General features: G+C 40.9%; 1 protein-coding gene across 7 annotated transcripts in view; it reads right to left on the bottom strand.

Moving 5' to 3' along the window:
- DIP2C (disco interacting protein 2 homolog C) overlaps nucleotides 1-15,933 on the bottom strand; it is a 585,449-nt gene that overhangs the window by 18,253 nt on the left and 551,263 nt on the right. For all 7 annotated transcript variants that reach the window (XM_072650057.1, XM_072650058.1, XM_072650062.1 and 4 more), the window contains 2 exons: nucleotides 4,584-4,641; nucleotides 486-560 (listed from right to left, as the gene is read on the bottom strand). In XM_072650057.1, coding sequence (XP_072506158.1) covers nucleotides 486-560; nucleotides 4,584-4,641 — 133 coding nt within the window. The remainder of the gene's footprint in view (nucleotides 1-485; nucleotides 561-4,583; nucleotides 4,642-15,933) is intronic.

Here is a 15,933-nt window from a genome sequence, read left to right as displayed (position 1 = left end):
TTCCCAGAAAGGGCAGCAGACATATGAGAATCAAGAGGGAGAAGAATGTGTCTAGGGAGGTGAGGAATAAAGAGATTCTCACACATACCTCCCTTCAGTTCCTGTGCATTATTATAGGCAAATGTGCATTTAAATCATTACTGATTCACAGAAAGCATCTCATGCACTTCCTCAAGGAATTGCCATTTTGTTATTCTGAGGAAAGGATGTAACTGTTTCAGACTTATGTGTAGCTTAACAGATTTTTCTGTCAAGTATTCCCGGCCTGATCAAATCAGACTTTGTAGTTCATTTCCCAAGCTGTATTTCCTTTGGGGGCTATTTGTTGGCTCAGTCTCTCATTCATTCATGAGGTTCCAATTAGAGATCAAATGCATGTGTGAAAAGGTCCTCCCTGGTTACAAGTAGAATAGAATATGTGTGTCTGAAAAGGAAAAATTGGTCTTAGAGGGAAGGCCTTGGAAAAGATAAATTCTATTACTTACCTCCCCAAGATGAGAGTCTCCCAAGGGTCCTTTAGTTTCTGGATTTGCAATTATGATGCGGACTCCAGGGAGGATCTATTGAGAGAAGCAAAATCCAGTTGATGGGAAGGAAGGAAAGGAGGAAAAGAAGGGAAGGAGAGGAGAGGAAGGCAGGCATGCAAATAGGTAAAGGATACAAACAGGAAAACCCGCTTATTCCTACACTGATATGCATGTTCTTCAAGTTATTCTTAAAAAGGATAGTTTCCTTCCTTTTTGGAAGTTGATGAGCCTGAGTCCAGAACTATGTAATACATTTCTTATGATGCACAAGAAATACATTACCTTTAAGATATACTCAAAAATATTTCAGTTACAGTAAATGAATAAACAGCCAACTCTCATTTCACATGATCTTGTTATACAAAATTCCAAACTGACAATCAAGAAATCCATAATGATAATGAATAATCGCACATGTTTCTATGCAGTTTTATATTCTGCAAAGCATTTTTCTCAACCCTGAGAAGTAGGCAGGTTAAACATCATGATTCCTGTTTAACAGACAAGCAAACAGATTCAAAAGGTGAAAATGACTTGTTCGTAGTTATGAAAGTTAATACGTATTAGATTCAGGACTCTAAGTCTTCAGACTCCACATTTTGTGTTCTTTTCACTGTAATATGCTGTTCATTCATTTTATGTAACTGTGGGTCTTAAAAGAAGATCATTTTCAGACTAAACCCATTATCCCAAGTCCTCTGCTTAATCCTTGAGTGTATTTGGGCAAGTGTATACTTGTCCACTTAACCTGTGTGGATCTCAGCTGCCTTGTCTGTAAAATAATTGAGCTGCATTAAGTGATCACTAAGATTTCCTTAGCTATGCATACTATAATATAATCCTTTGTTTCAGATGAGGAGTTTTTGTAGGTGCAAGCTGCTACTGCAACATGTGTTAGAGTAAAAGAATTGGGGTGGCCAAGGTCTAAAGGCAAAGGGTACCCCAGACATGTGCCAGTGGCTCAGGAGGTAACTGTTTTTTAATGACCAGAAGAGGAACTTGACTTTAGCATGGCCTGGTTAATTCTTCTCTCCAGTTTTGGCACTGATCTCTTATCTGCCAGATTCAAAGGCCTCTTCTCATTCCTCACTCTCCTTGTCCTCTCTGCAGCCTGCGATATTATGGATCACTCTCTCCTCTTGGATATTCTTTTCATAAAGTTTTTAGAAACTTTAAAAACACAGAGTTCTGTGCTGGGCCCTCTTCTCGTCTCCTTCTATATGACATCTCTTGGTGATCTCATCAGCTGTATTAACTCCTAATAGGTTTAATTACTATCACTATGATGATGATTTTCAAATCTGTCTATCCTGCCCCAACCTTTCTGCTGACCTCCAACCCTGTATTTCCAATTGGATGCCCAGTAGCTATCTTAAACTTAACAAATCTGAAAGAGAACTAATTATATTTCCCTCTAAATATTCCTCCCTTCCCTGTCACTATAGAGGGCAACACCATCTTCTAGTTCCTTGATCTCAAAACCTACCAGTCATTCCCCCAACTCCTCACTATCTCTCACCTCTCACACCCAATCTGTTGTCAACGTCTTTTAACTTCACCTTTGTCACACCTGCGTTATTGCAATAGGCTGCTGGTGAGTCTGCCGGCCTCAAGTCTCTTCCCATTCCAATCCATCCTCCATTCAGCCACCACGGTGATTTTCCTAAAGTTCATGTGACTCTCCACCCCCAATCCCCAACTCAGTATCTCTAGTAGTTTCCTATTGCCTCCAAGATCGAATACAAAATGCTCTGTTTGGCATTCAGAGCCCTTCATAACCTAGCCTCCTCTTCTGTTTGCAGTTTTCTTATACCCCACTCCCTGAAATGTACTCTTAGATCCAGTGACTCTGGCCTCCTGGCTGTTCTACAAACAAGCCACTCCATCTTAATTTGGGTCTTTTTCTTTTGCTGTCCTCCATGCATGGAATGCTCTCTCTCCTCCACTCTGACTACTGACAACCCTGGCTTCCTTTGAAGTCCCAACAAAAATCCCATCCTTACTGGAAGCTTTCCCCAACTCCTCTAATTCTAGTGGCTTCTCTCTGCTAATTATTTCCTATTTATCCAATAAATAGCTTGATAATATTTGTTTCTTATTAGATTGTGAACTCCTCAAAGGCAGGAACTGTCTTTTGCCTCTTCTGTATCCCCAATACTCAGCACAGTGCCTGTACATAGCAGGTGCTTCATGACTGCTTATTGATTGATTGACTGATTGAAGTGGAAGGAATATCTGCGAAATAGGGGCACAATTCCCATTAGGTTTAGCACTCGTATTTTGCTATGCCCTGTCATACTCTGAAGCTGCTTCCTCCAGCTGGAAGTGTTTTGTCCTTCTTTTAATCACTTGTTTGCCTCTGACCTTTTCTGTGCATTTATCACGCTTTGATTTATATCATAGTTCTTTGTGTACCCATCTCCTTAGAACAGAGGGTCCATGGATTTGTTTGTATAAAAAATTTTCATAAGTGCATTTCAATATATTTTTGTAATTAGTATATAATTTATTTCATGCATTTAAAATATTATTTTGAGAAGGGGTTCATAGACTTCACCAGACTGACAGAGGGGTCCATGATACAAAAAAAGTTGAAGAACCTCTGCCTTAGAAGCAGTGGGTCGGACTTGGAGTCTGGAAGATCTGAGTTCAAGTTAGCCTCAGGCCCTTATTAGCTGTGTGACTCAGGGCAAGTCACTTAACCTCCTTCTGCCTCAGATTTTTTAATTATAAAATGATAATAATAATCATAATGTCTAACCCTGTCTATCTCACAGGGTTATTGTGAAGATCAAATGAGAGACAATATGTAAAACACTTTGCCTGCCTAAAGTAATGCTAGCTATTATTTCTCCTTCTGGAAAGTTCCTTGAAGTAGAGAGAATTGTTTGTCTTCCTTACATGCTCTTCAGCATTTACCCCAGTGCCATGCACACAATACTGTTAATGATAGTATTATTAGTAGTATTAAAGCACCAGGCACTTATTATTTTATCTCTTTTGGAATTGGTAACAACCCTATATGTACAGGTATAATTGTACCCATTTTACAGATGGGGAAAGGGAGCACCAGAGGTTAAATTACTTGCTCATTATCATAAACAGGACTTCACAATAACAATATTACAAATTTAAAGTGAGGGACCTTAGAGGTTTTCTAATTCAACTCCATTTTACAGAGAAATTAATTGACTTGTTGAAGCTCACATAAGGAATAAATACGTGGCAGAAGCAGATCCTTTGACTCCAAGTCTGGCACCCTATCTGCTACATTTATGGAATACTCAAAGTAAGAATAGCTAGCATGCTGGCCTTCACCTGTATTACCTGAGTGGATCTTTACAACAACCCCGTGAGACATTATCCCCATTTTTTAATTGTAAAAATGGACACACAACATAGAAGTGTCTGAAATAGGATTTAAAATCAGGTCTTCTAAACTCTCAGTCTGGTGCTCTATCCATCACACCAACAACTAGCTGAATTCTCTCTTCCCCCTCTCTTTTTATCAGTACTCGGTTTATCGGGGGATTTTTCTAGCGCACAGTTGCTACCTAACCAACTTTGGGGGAAAGCATATTTAAAGCAAGAGATGCTGGTGCATAACTCTCAAATGATGTGACATTTGAGAAGAAGAAAGCAAAGTCTCAGGACGCAGTATGCTAAGGTTCTGATAATTCAAACTGAAAGAACAGAGATAGGTGAGAAGACCTTTTGGTACAGAACACAGAACCTTCTGGAACAGTTCCCATTTGATAGAGGTCTGAGGTGACAAGGCCAGAGCAAATCATTCTGGCCTTGTCGGAGTGAATTAGATGTTCATGGTTCAGTATCTAGTGGACAAGTAGTAGTTTGTATTGCTACAGCCAGTATGGTAAGAGGAACCTGAGCGGGTCAGACTAATGGTGACTCTTCTAATTATTAGTCATCATTGTAATTATTCCATGAGATTTCATTTGTCAGACCCCAAAGGTATGCAGCATTTAGTGACACTCCCTTTTTAGGTATGCCCCCTCCAACTTGTTATGTGTTACAATGCCTTCTTTTAATACTTACTTTTCCTGATTCCATGAGGGGCAAACTATGGGGAGATCCTCTTTCTACTAGACGAACTCTGCAAACACAGAAACAACAGATATCTATGAACATTCCCCCTCTACTCTTATTTATTTTTAGTTTACAACATTCAGTTCCACAAACTTTTGACTTTTAAATCTTCTCCCCCTCTCCCTTCCCCAAGACAGCATGCAATCTGATATAGGCTCTACATATACATTTATATTAAACATATTTTCACATTAGTCATGTTGTATAAGAGAATTAGAACCAATGGAATGAACCATGAGAAAGAAGAAACAAAACAAAAAAAAAAAAAAAGAGAGAGAGCAAATACTATGCTCCCATCTGCATCCAGACTCAAAGTTCTTCCTCTGGATGTGGACAGCATTTTCCATCATGAGCCTTTTGGAGCTGCCTCAGAAACTTGAATTGCTGAGAAGAGTCAAATCTATCAATGTGAGTCATCAAACAATGTGGTTATTACTGTGTACAACGTTCTCCTGGTTCTGTTCACTTCACTTGGCATTAATTTATATAATTTTTTCCATGTTTTTCTGAAGTCCACCTGCTCATCATTTCTTAGAGCATACTAGTATTCCATTACATTCATATACCACCACTTGTTCAGCCATTTCTCAACTGATGGGCATCCCCTCAATTTCCAATTCATGGTCACACAAAAAGAGCTGCTATAAATATTTTTTGTTCATGTGGGTCCGTTTCTCAGTTGTATAATCTCTTTGGGATATAAACTTACAAGTGGTATTGCTGCGCTAAAGTCCCCCCTACTTTTGCTAAATCTCCATCCCACTTGGTCCCAGGTTATATCCCCAGCAGGTTCTTTTGTGGAATGGTTAATCTGATGGTATTGGCAAACCAACAGCAAATATGGTTAAGAAGAAAAAGAATGTGTTCTTCCATAGTTTTCTCTTTGACTGTGCATAGGCAGAGAAGTATGTATGACTATACCTGAAAATAGCAAAAAAAAAAAAAAAAAAAGTAATTGATTACAAAATGCCAAATTGGCTGTGGGACTGCTGGGTCCTGTTCTGTCGCTTGCAGTCCAGGTAAATCCTGCTTTCTGTCTGTATATTTCTGTCTGGTAACATATTTAGGTTTCAGAGCAGGAAAGATTAGAATCATTTATATCACAGATCTTAACTTAGCAACAATGTTCAATCGTCAATGCAAAATGATTGGAACAAGTGGAGAACAGTGAATGCAGGATGAAGATAAAGGAGAATGGGAAATAGCAGTCTGACCAAATGACTGAAATAATAGGGAACGTGCTGTAGTACAAGGAGCAACTCACTTTATCATTTGCTGAAAGGGAAGAATTGAATAGAAGGTCTAAGGGGAATTGCATGGAAAGCTCGTAAGGCTGGAAGTGTTGTCAAACACACCTGGGGCTCATCACAGTCGTCATCATCATCATAGTTAACATTTATATAACAAGCCTTTGTTGTTCTAGGCAGTGGTGTGCTGGTAAATATTTAACATCTGGCTTTCAAAAAAAACTGTACAAAAGACAAGCTTCAAGCATTACTGACTTTTTCTCCATGACCTTTCTACAAACAAAATAATAACTCAAACCCTAAAATGTAGCATTTGCAGACTTCCTAGGTATAAAAAGGATCACATGTGCAAGCTGGTCCTCACTGACTCCAGCCCACCCCGGCTATGGATAAAACAAACTTGGCCCAAGGTACAATCCCCCAGAGTTCTACCCAGCATGGAAACTATTCTATCGTAGTAAACACGGTCACACTGTCAGTAACAAAACTGAGATAGCAAGAGATCGGCTACTTCGTAGAGTGAAGTTTCCTTAAAAGAGAATCTTCTAATTCAGACAGTGAGTGGAGACCTCAGGCACTGCAGAGTCAACCATCACTGTCAGCTCTATTAATGTTTTTCTCTTATGATTGTTGCTGCTGGCAATGGAACTAGGACACCATGATGTTGTTCATTCAGGAAGTACCAAAGAAAGAGGGGAGCTAATTAGTAGCTCAGTGGACAGGGAGCTAGGAAGTCCTGAGTTTGAATTTTGCTCCAACACTTAAAGTTGTGTGATGCCGAGAAAGTATTTAGCATTTTTGTGCATGAGTTTTCTCATCTATAAAATGGGGGTGATAAAAAGAGCACCTACTTCACTATCGTGAGATCACATGAATTAACATACGACAGTCAGTTCCTTCTATGTGCCAGCCACCTGCTAAGCTCTGGGAAGTCAAAAAAGAGGCAAAAGGTAGTCCCTGTCCTTGACGAAGTCACAGCTGAATGGAGCAAGAACACATGCAAAGAATTCTGTATTGAAAAGCCATATATGGGATAAATAGGAAATAATCAACAGAGGGAAGGTATTAGAATGAAGAGGAATGGGAAACACTGTAGAAGGTGGGATTTCAGCTGGGACTTGAAGAAAGCCAGAGAAGTTAAGGGACAGAGACAAGGAGGGAGAACATTTTGGGGATAGGGCGCAGCCAGCAAAAATGCCTGGAACACAGAGATGGAGTGTCTTCTTTAAAGAATACCAAGGAGGCCAGCGTCACCGGATCAAGGAGAAAGCATTTTACAAACCTTAAAATGCTACGTGAATGCTAGTTTATCATTATTACAAAGTAAAGAAGGAAAATCTCTAGTGACCTAGGAAATCTCTCAAAACTTTTAAAAGCAAGGGGGGAGAGGCAGTCTCAAATTGGCAGTGTGGTGAAGTGATGCACGTACCATTGCCTTCAAAGCTCGATTCTGCTGCCCTGCTGTGGGTCTCTTTGACCTTAGGCAAATTGCTTACTCTCTCTGAGTCTGTTTCCTCATTCGTATAGTGAATAGCTTACACAGGTTGATCTCCAAGATCCCTTCTCACTCTTGGTCTATGAGATTGTTACCTTGCTGGGTTTCAATTTCCTTATTTGTAAAATGAGTAGTTTGTGTTAAGTGATCTTTTGAATTCCTTCCATATCGGAATCTAAGATGCCAAGACTCTTCAAATATAGGTGAAATAGACAATTTGTCTCAGTAATGGTAATAGTTCATATTTATTTTTGTAATAATTGTGTGATTACAAAATATTCTCTTTACAATAGCTCAGTGGAACAAATAATAGTCTGAGTAGTAGTATCTCCATTTTACAGAGGAGGAAACAGAGGTACAGTATACCATACTATACTTGCAGCTTCTTCTCAGAGAATTGGTTTGGGGAAAGCACTTTGTAAATCTTAATGGAACATCTATGTAAGTTGGTATTTCTCCTTTGTGGGTCTGGTGTACATTGGACTAGATCTGCATCTGATGTTAATTGGGAAGTCCTAACCTCTAATTGGGGGTGGGGAGGGCTATGTGTCAATTATTGTGATAATATCAATAATGTTGTATTTAACTCCCCCCCATAAAAATAATTAGAGCTGGCAGTAATACAGTGCTTTAAGGTTTGGAAAGCATTCTGCATACATCATCTCATTTTGAGTCCAACAGATGTTACTAATGAAATGGGGTTGATGGATGGAGAGTTTGGAAGTCTAGTGTTTGCATTAAATCAATCTCAGGTGCTATTGCTTAATCCAGGGCCCATGGAACAAGGACCATAATTCTACTTCATGTTTGTGATCAGAAAATCAAGATTTAGGGTTGGAAGGGACTTTCAAAGTCACCCATTTCAATTCCTTTCACTTTAAAGATGAGGAAACTGAGGCCCAGAAAAGCTGAGGTTTGTCCACTTAGGTCAGACAGCATATAGCACAGCTGAAGTCTGAACCTCAGTCACTTAAGCTCCAATCCAATGCCCTCTCACTTAGCAATACCTTCTCCTGGTCTCCCACGGCCAGCAGTGATCTCTGCATTGCTGCAGGGGGTGTAGAAGACTGCTGCTATTTGGGTGGTGGGCTGCCTTCCAACAATCGCGTTGTGAGTTATGCCCCAGACAGCCAGGCTGCAGAGTGAACCCCTAGGACAAAACTTAGAGCCCAGTAGTCTCAAAAGGATGAGAGGTCAGCCAAGCTTCTATTCCTCTTCACCCCCTGGCCTATCATTTACTCAGTGTTCACTATTATTTTGGAAAGTGAAAGCTCCTTGCCAAGCATGTCATCAGACATGTCAGGCAGCTCAGGGTGCTTTATCAGGATGATTGGTTGGGAGTAAACTCATGCCAGTTCATGGAATAGAAATAGCTGTGAGAATAAAAGAGGGAGCCCCTCCCCCAAATCCCACTCACACACAGCTTCCTAATACAATGTCTGTCACATCCTTCTGAGTTCACTCATTTCTCACTGCTGGTATCCTTAGGTCTTGTATCATGTCAATTTGTGAAAAGTCAAAAACTATGACTGAAGCAGGGATGTACTTATCCACATTGGATCTTGAGATGGAAGTTTAAACCTTTGGGAAAAGCCCACCTTGGGGCTGGACACATAGCTCATTTGATACTAACTTTGTGTCAGTTTTTTTCAATAGTGGCTTTAATTCTGATCTCAGATTCAAACTGCATACTTGTCTAATGGCCCTAATCTGTCTGTACAACGGCTATCTGAATTTTTGTTTCTAGTTACAAATGGTGCAATTTCATATTCACAAGATCACAGGATCCACACCTGAAAGGGATTCTAGAGAAAAAAATCATCTTATTTGATAAATGAGGAATAAAGAAGGGGTGAATGCCCATCTACTAGGGCATGGTAATGTGGTAGAATATCATGGTGCTAAAAGAAATGATGAAAGGGATGGTATCAATGAAACCTAGAAAGATGTGCATGAACTGATACAGAGTGAAATGTGCAGAATCAGGAAAACAACTTACACAATAACAACAACCCTGAAAAAATAAACCACTTTGAAAGCCCTTAAGAATTCTGATGACCTCAATGAGGATAGATAACCCAACTCTGGACAAAAAGATGATAGACTCAAGGTGCAGAAGGAGACATCGTTTCTGAACGTAACCAAAGCAGAAATTTGTTTTTCTTGACTATGAATATTTGTCCCTAGAGATTTTTTTTCTTTTTTCCAGTGGGGGTGGAAGAAGGAAAAAAAACAACTTTTGTTCATTATACAACAAAACCCAAAATATAATTGAAAGAAAGAATGGAGGGTTCCAGGGAGTAGTAGAATGGGAAGAGAGAAGGCAAAGCCTAGGGAGAGCTGGGGATAAGTGTATAAAGTATCAGAGGAAAAGGAATTTTGAAGCAGGTAGGAGAAAGTTAGGGAGGGTGGGGAGAGTCCATGACTGGGGTGCAGTCATGAAAGCAGAGACAACAGCCATCCCTCCCTCATGGAAGGGAAGGGGGGAGATAGAAGGCTAAGTCTCTGTTGGAAACTGGCAAGGGAGGAGGGAAGAGAAATGATTTCAAGGGGTTTTGAGAATGGGAGAAGAGGAAGCTTGTATGGAATATAACTTTCTCCCTCAAATAAAATACATTATCTTTAAGAGACAGGGATTGTAAAGAGAGTTGTGGGAGGCTTGAAAGAGAAGGTTGGGGAGTGAGATGAGCATTCGTTTAGAGAATAATGAAAGGATTGTGCCTCAATGCAGAGAAAGCCCAGTTGAGGTTAACATGAATTTGTGTATAGACTGATGTTTTCTGTGCCTACTCGTTTCCCTCTACTCCCTCCCCTTGTCACTACTTAACATTTAAAGTCCAACTTAAATGCTACTTTTTTCAAGGCAAGTCTTCCTTGATTTCTGCAGGCAGCAATGATCTTTTCCCTTCCAGAATCCTTTTCTCCAAGGTCTCTGGTGCTTTGGTTTCTTTTGTATGCCTTGCATCTGCCTACTGGATCACAAGTTTCATAAGCATGGTATGTTCAATGTCTTCCCTAAACTCAAAATCCTGCACATAATAGGTACTTATAAATGTGTATTAAATTGAATTCAGTCACATGACCTGGATTCCTGCCCTGGCTTTGTTTCTAACCAAATAATTTTACACCCTCCATTTCATTATCTATAAAATGGAAGGGGCTGGATGATATTTCCTCCCCCTGCCCCAATTCCAGCATTCTATGACTCTCTAATGCTTTACAATTTTGCCACAGCCTGTCTGGGCTAGAAAAATATTACTCTGAACCTGCAGAAAGGCTGGGGTGAGGAAATAAAAGGCAGCTTGTCTTTAAAGAATAATTACCCAAAAGCCAAACTTATAAAACAGAATGATAGATCAAAGGATCATACATTTTAAGTTGGTTGGAAGAGATCTTACGAATCATCTAAATCAAATGCCCTCATTTTACAGGGGAGGAAACTAAGGCCTAGAGAGATTAAGTGACCTTTCCAAGGTCATATAACTGAATAAGAGGCAGAGCCAACTATGCCAACCCAGGATCTCTGACTCTAGATCCAGGGATCTTGTCGTTGTAATTTTTAAAAACCTATCTCTTGAGGCAAAAAGCTGGGGTGGGGGAAAGGGTGTCAAGATGTCGGGGTCTATCTTGAACTGTGTGCGTGTTCATATGCTATAACCACCAACTTGGGAGTTCTGGAACTGAGAATTTCATTGCACTGCTCTGAATGTCCATAGCTTCTGGCTGTGTTGAATCTGTAAATCAAGTATTCAAAGAAACTTTTTCACATCTAAGAAAGATTTTCAAACTCTCGGTACATGGCTACAAATCTGTTCAACTTACCTTTCATTATTTTTCCCTGTTGGACGATTGCTCCACCCTGTGGAGGCCTAATCCAAAGCCTTTGCTCCCTGATCCTTGCCTCATTCCCTCTCCTTTTCCATTTTAACCCAAGTGCAAATGTTGTGACCCTGGAGGCAGACAGTCCCTTTCATCTTAGCCTCGGATATTCCCCTGAAGTTCAGGATTTTACCAGAAGGAAGGAAGGAGGAACAGCTGGTCTAGTAGAAGGAGAGGTATTGAAAAAAAAACTTCTGGGGTCAGGTGGTGGGGGAGGAAACAGAAAAGACATTTTAAAGAAATGATCCAAACAGTTACAGATGTGCTCTTTCCCTCCAGGCCTCTCACATATTCACTTGTGTATTTACTTCCCTGCTTCAAGGATCTATGATTTTATCACAGATGAAATGCACCGATGCAGATTTCCATCCCTCTCTAACTTAGAAGTTGGATTTTAAGAGTATCTGAAGCTGAAATTTTCATTACCTTGGGGACGACCTTGGCTCCTCAGAGGGTCTGTACTCAACCTCCAAAGCTACGAAGACTCTGCTGGAACCCCTGTTTCCTTTGAGAGCTTAGAGTCACTTCCAAGCCATGATGAGGCTTTGAGTATTTAGTGACTCATACATCTGTATAATTTAGTAGAGACAGCCTGGCCCAATGGATTCTGAAGCAGGTAGGAGAAAGTCAGGGAGGGCGGGAAGAGATAGTCCAACCTGATGTGCAATCAAGTGAGCTGGCCTCCTAGTCAGGTCCTGCTTCTGACCCATACTGGCCATGGAACCCTAGAAAAACTGCTCCATCTCTCTGTCCCAGGTGACTAAGTCAAACTACAAGCTGTGTTAACAGTTGCTGAACTACACTGATAAAGGGCATTCATTTCCTCCTTACTGAGAGTTTGCTATACTAATGAAAGCATGAATCATGACCATCTTCCTCCCCCTCCAACATCCCACAGGGCTCATACAACTTTCCTTCCTTCTCTCTCTTCCTTCCTTCCTTCCCTCCTTCCTTCCTTCCTTTGTTAAGTGACTTGCTCAGGGTCACACAGCTAATAAGCGTCTGAGGCTGGATTTGAAATGAGGTCCTCGTAACTCTAGGGCCAGTGCTCTACCCACTGCACCACCCAGATGCCCCAGTACCCATACATCTTTTAAAACTGCTGTGTCCAATTCCTTTAAAGAGAATGTAACTATTTATATGATTAGTTAGTTCATAAGCATTTATCAAGAACCTATGTACAATATAGACAATGTGCCAGGTGAAAACAATCCCTGACCTCAAAAAACTTACATTCTATTGAGGGAATTAACATGTATGTGTGTAGTTATATGCAAAATATATATAAGGTAATTTTGAGAGGGGTGGATCAGGCCTAACTGGTCTACTAGATCAAAATCTAAGTGGAATAAATAGGCTCTCGGTTGTCATAAGAATCAAAGCTCACAGTTGTACAGTGCTTCATACTTTACAAGAAGCTTTTAGACCTGTCACCCATCATGTTTGATCCTCACCAAAATGTAGTAAAGTCAACATCAGAATTAGGACCAGAATGCCCATTTCCTGGCTCTTCATCTGGTTCCCACCACCTGGTGCTTCTTTCAGGCCACTTAAAGTTCAGGGTTGGACACCAGCTCTGGTCTCTAGATCCCTTCATCTGCTCAGCGTAGGTCAGTAGAATTCTGAGCCATTTTGAAAATGGTAAAATCATTTCCAAAGGGAGGTGAGGGAGTTCATACCGCCTCTCCTCTCCAACAAGTATATCAGCTCTGCTAATGCCATTCCTGGATTGGTAGTGAAACCTATTATTAGTCTGTTGGTTTGTGTAGAGTCTATAGATCTTTGGCAGCTAGAAACTTATTTTTAACAATTAAGAAATAAAATGACATTAGTTGCCCCAATGGGGGAATGTTGAAAAAAAAACTCACAACAGCTGCTGCCAAAATTATAATCACTTCAGGATTACCAGAAGCAAGAACCATAAATGTCAAACATCCCATCAAATGAGGGACAGCTGCTTGCTGGGGAATGGAATGTAAGCTGAAGGCCCCAGCTCTCATGGACTGTGTGGGAATGGGATAGACAGAGAGCTAGCCTCTGGAATAATGCCCCCAATTTCTATCATGTTTCAGCATTTAAAAAATTCTTAACCTCACAATAACCTTGTGAGGGTGCCAGTTGGTCAACAAGAATTTATTAAGTACTTATATTCTAGGCACTATGTACTAAAGCCTGAGGATGGATATACGGAAAATTAGTCCCTGCTTTCAGGGAGCTCACATGCTAAGGTAGGGGGAGGGAAGGTTAACATGTAAATAATGAGGTGCAAGTATCACTAGGAACAATTTGGGGGCAGGGTAGATAGAGTGCCAGGTCTGGAGTCAGAAAGACTCCAGTTCAAATTCAGTTCTCATGAAACCAAACCTTGGGTCATTTGTGACTGAGTGTTCTTATCAGTCATTACAAAGACAGGGGCTCTAGAGTTATAAGTCCTGGGTTCAAATTCCACCTTTACACTAGCTATTTGACTATGAACAGGTTACTGTACTTCTCTGTAAAATGAGAGAAGGTTGGATGAAAGGCCTCTAAGGCCTCTACCTCTAAGACTATGGCTCTGTGACTTTTTCTCTGTCAGCAAATGAGCCTGTGACCCTCTGAGACCTCAGTATAACGTGATAAAGGAGGAAGAGGGTGGAGAGGAAGTGCTGAATGCCTCCATTCCCAAATCCGGAGGGAATTCTAAAACTGCATGTCACATTTAGCTTTGGTCTCCTTCCCTACTAAGCCCTTTAGGCCAGTCAAGCTTAAATTCCTTTCCCCTTCTCTTCCTTGACCTCTAGGGGAGTCAAGGGGGTTGAAAGGCCAGCTGTGGGAGAGAGGGTGAGGGCAGCATCCTTGGCCCTTGATCCTCCCTGCATTTTATGGCCCACAGCTAGCAGGTGTGATATTTTAGGTAGGTAGGAAGGGCTTGCTGCTCGGAAAACTTAATGCTGTGACCCAAACTCCAAAGTTAGAGCCCACAGCAATTTCCCCACCAGTTTCCATATTCCCAGTGATGAGATGAGTGAAAAGAAAATTGGGTGGAAAACAGAGTCTGCTTTTGTTTGGTCTCCCTGGCACACTTCAGTCCCAGAAATATCCTGTGCAGACCTCATGACTGACTCTCATAGCTTACACCCTGCACCAGGGCAGTTGTATGTTTCTGACAATGCCTCCCTTCCTGGAAATTGGCCACTAAGCAAAGCTCCAGTTGACAGTTGTCCTGGCCTTTTTACAAAGACAGTCACAGAAAGCACCAAGAAATAGAGGCAGATAGGAATATTCAGGGCCCTGGCCACCCAGACACATTCAGTCTTCTCTTGCCTCCCCCCACCCAACGCCTCACTCTGTTCCTGCAGCCAGAGCCCAAAGTCAGGGTGAGTGGAGACAGAAGGAGCAGAGCGATCCTGCTCATTTGAAAAAGAGCATTATGGTAATGAAATGCTAGGTTTCTACACTGCAGACCTTTCTGTCTTTTTTTTTCTCTTACATTTCATTTTCATCCTATGGAAGGTCCCCCCCCTTCACTTCCTAAGACATTTCCTGAGCCCTTGACGCATCCTTATCTTTCCGTCTTAGCATTTTTCCTCCTACCTTCCCCTTCAGTGTTTCCATTTTTTGATCTTCAATCTTTTATCTTTTTTTACCTTCCCTTGTAGATACAGATAAAATTCAGTTTTCAATGAAGTGTGGATTGAAAGGCTTGGAGAAGAACTAATTTCTGGATGGCTTTGAGGTTACAGGGAAATAGAAGCATCTGAGAATTTTAAAGATGTTGAAAAAAATAACAAAAACTACAACATGGATTCTCAGGTATTCTTCTAGAAGATGTTATCATGGGTATCATGATTAAGAATGCACTACTAAAAATGTCTAGCTTTGTATTTACATGCTTCTGCCCAAATGGCTAGGCAAGGCGGAAGTGTATTAGTTCCAAGATGCAGATTGTGATAAAAGCTGAAGGAAGCTGGGACTAAGCCGCACTTCTGCAGCTTTCATCAAGCTTTCATCCCCAAACCACCATTTTTGTGGTACTCGTTGTCCCTGCAGACACCCCAAAAGGACACCAAGAAAAGACCCCAATCTGGCAGCTCACTTGGGTTCTCTGGCTCAACAAGCTTCCAATTCTTTTTTCCCCTCCTGCCCCCCAAACAGACTCTAGAAGGATTGGTACACACTAGAAATCACCTAAAGCATGCCATGTTCTAAGGATGCCATGCAGAGGAGGATAAAGAGAGATTTATTGTATTCACACTAAGTCAGAAACAAATCCTAAATGCCGACCTCTTTGTCTGAATAAGTGTCCAGTATATGTGAATCATATACTCACAACTAAGTAATAAAAGTGGTGTCTTTTCCTTAAATAATCATATCTGCCTTCCACAGGTAGATGGAATCTGTGAACCAATGCTTTCTCTTCTCAACGAAGATACTGGTGTTGACAAATGGAATGTTTCTTGCAGCTACCAAGTCTGAAAATTGGCATGCACCCTTTGAAAGTGATCCTCAAGACTGTAAAACAGACCTTGAATACTAAAATATCAGTCACTGAGTATTTATTTTAAGGACCCATTATGTGTCAGGCTCTATACTAAGCACTGGGGATTCAAGGAAAGGCAGAAGACAGTCCTTGTCCTCAAGGAGATAACAGTCTAATGGGTGAGAAAATACATCAACAAAGAGGTATGGATAAGCTATA

Source organism: Notamacropus eugenii, chromosome 3 (genome assembly GCF_028372415.1).
Source record: "Notamacropus eugenii isolate mMacEug1 chromosome 3, mMacEug1.pri_v2, whole genome shotgun sequence".
Classification (NCBI taxonomy): domain Eukaryota; kingdom Metazoa; phylum Chordata; class Mammalia; order Diprotodontia; family Macropodidae; genus Notamacropus; species Notamacropus eugenii.
The sequence above is the reverse complement of the archived record's forward strand: the minus strand, read 5'-3'. Positions and strand labels throughout refer to the sequence as shown.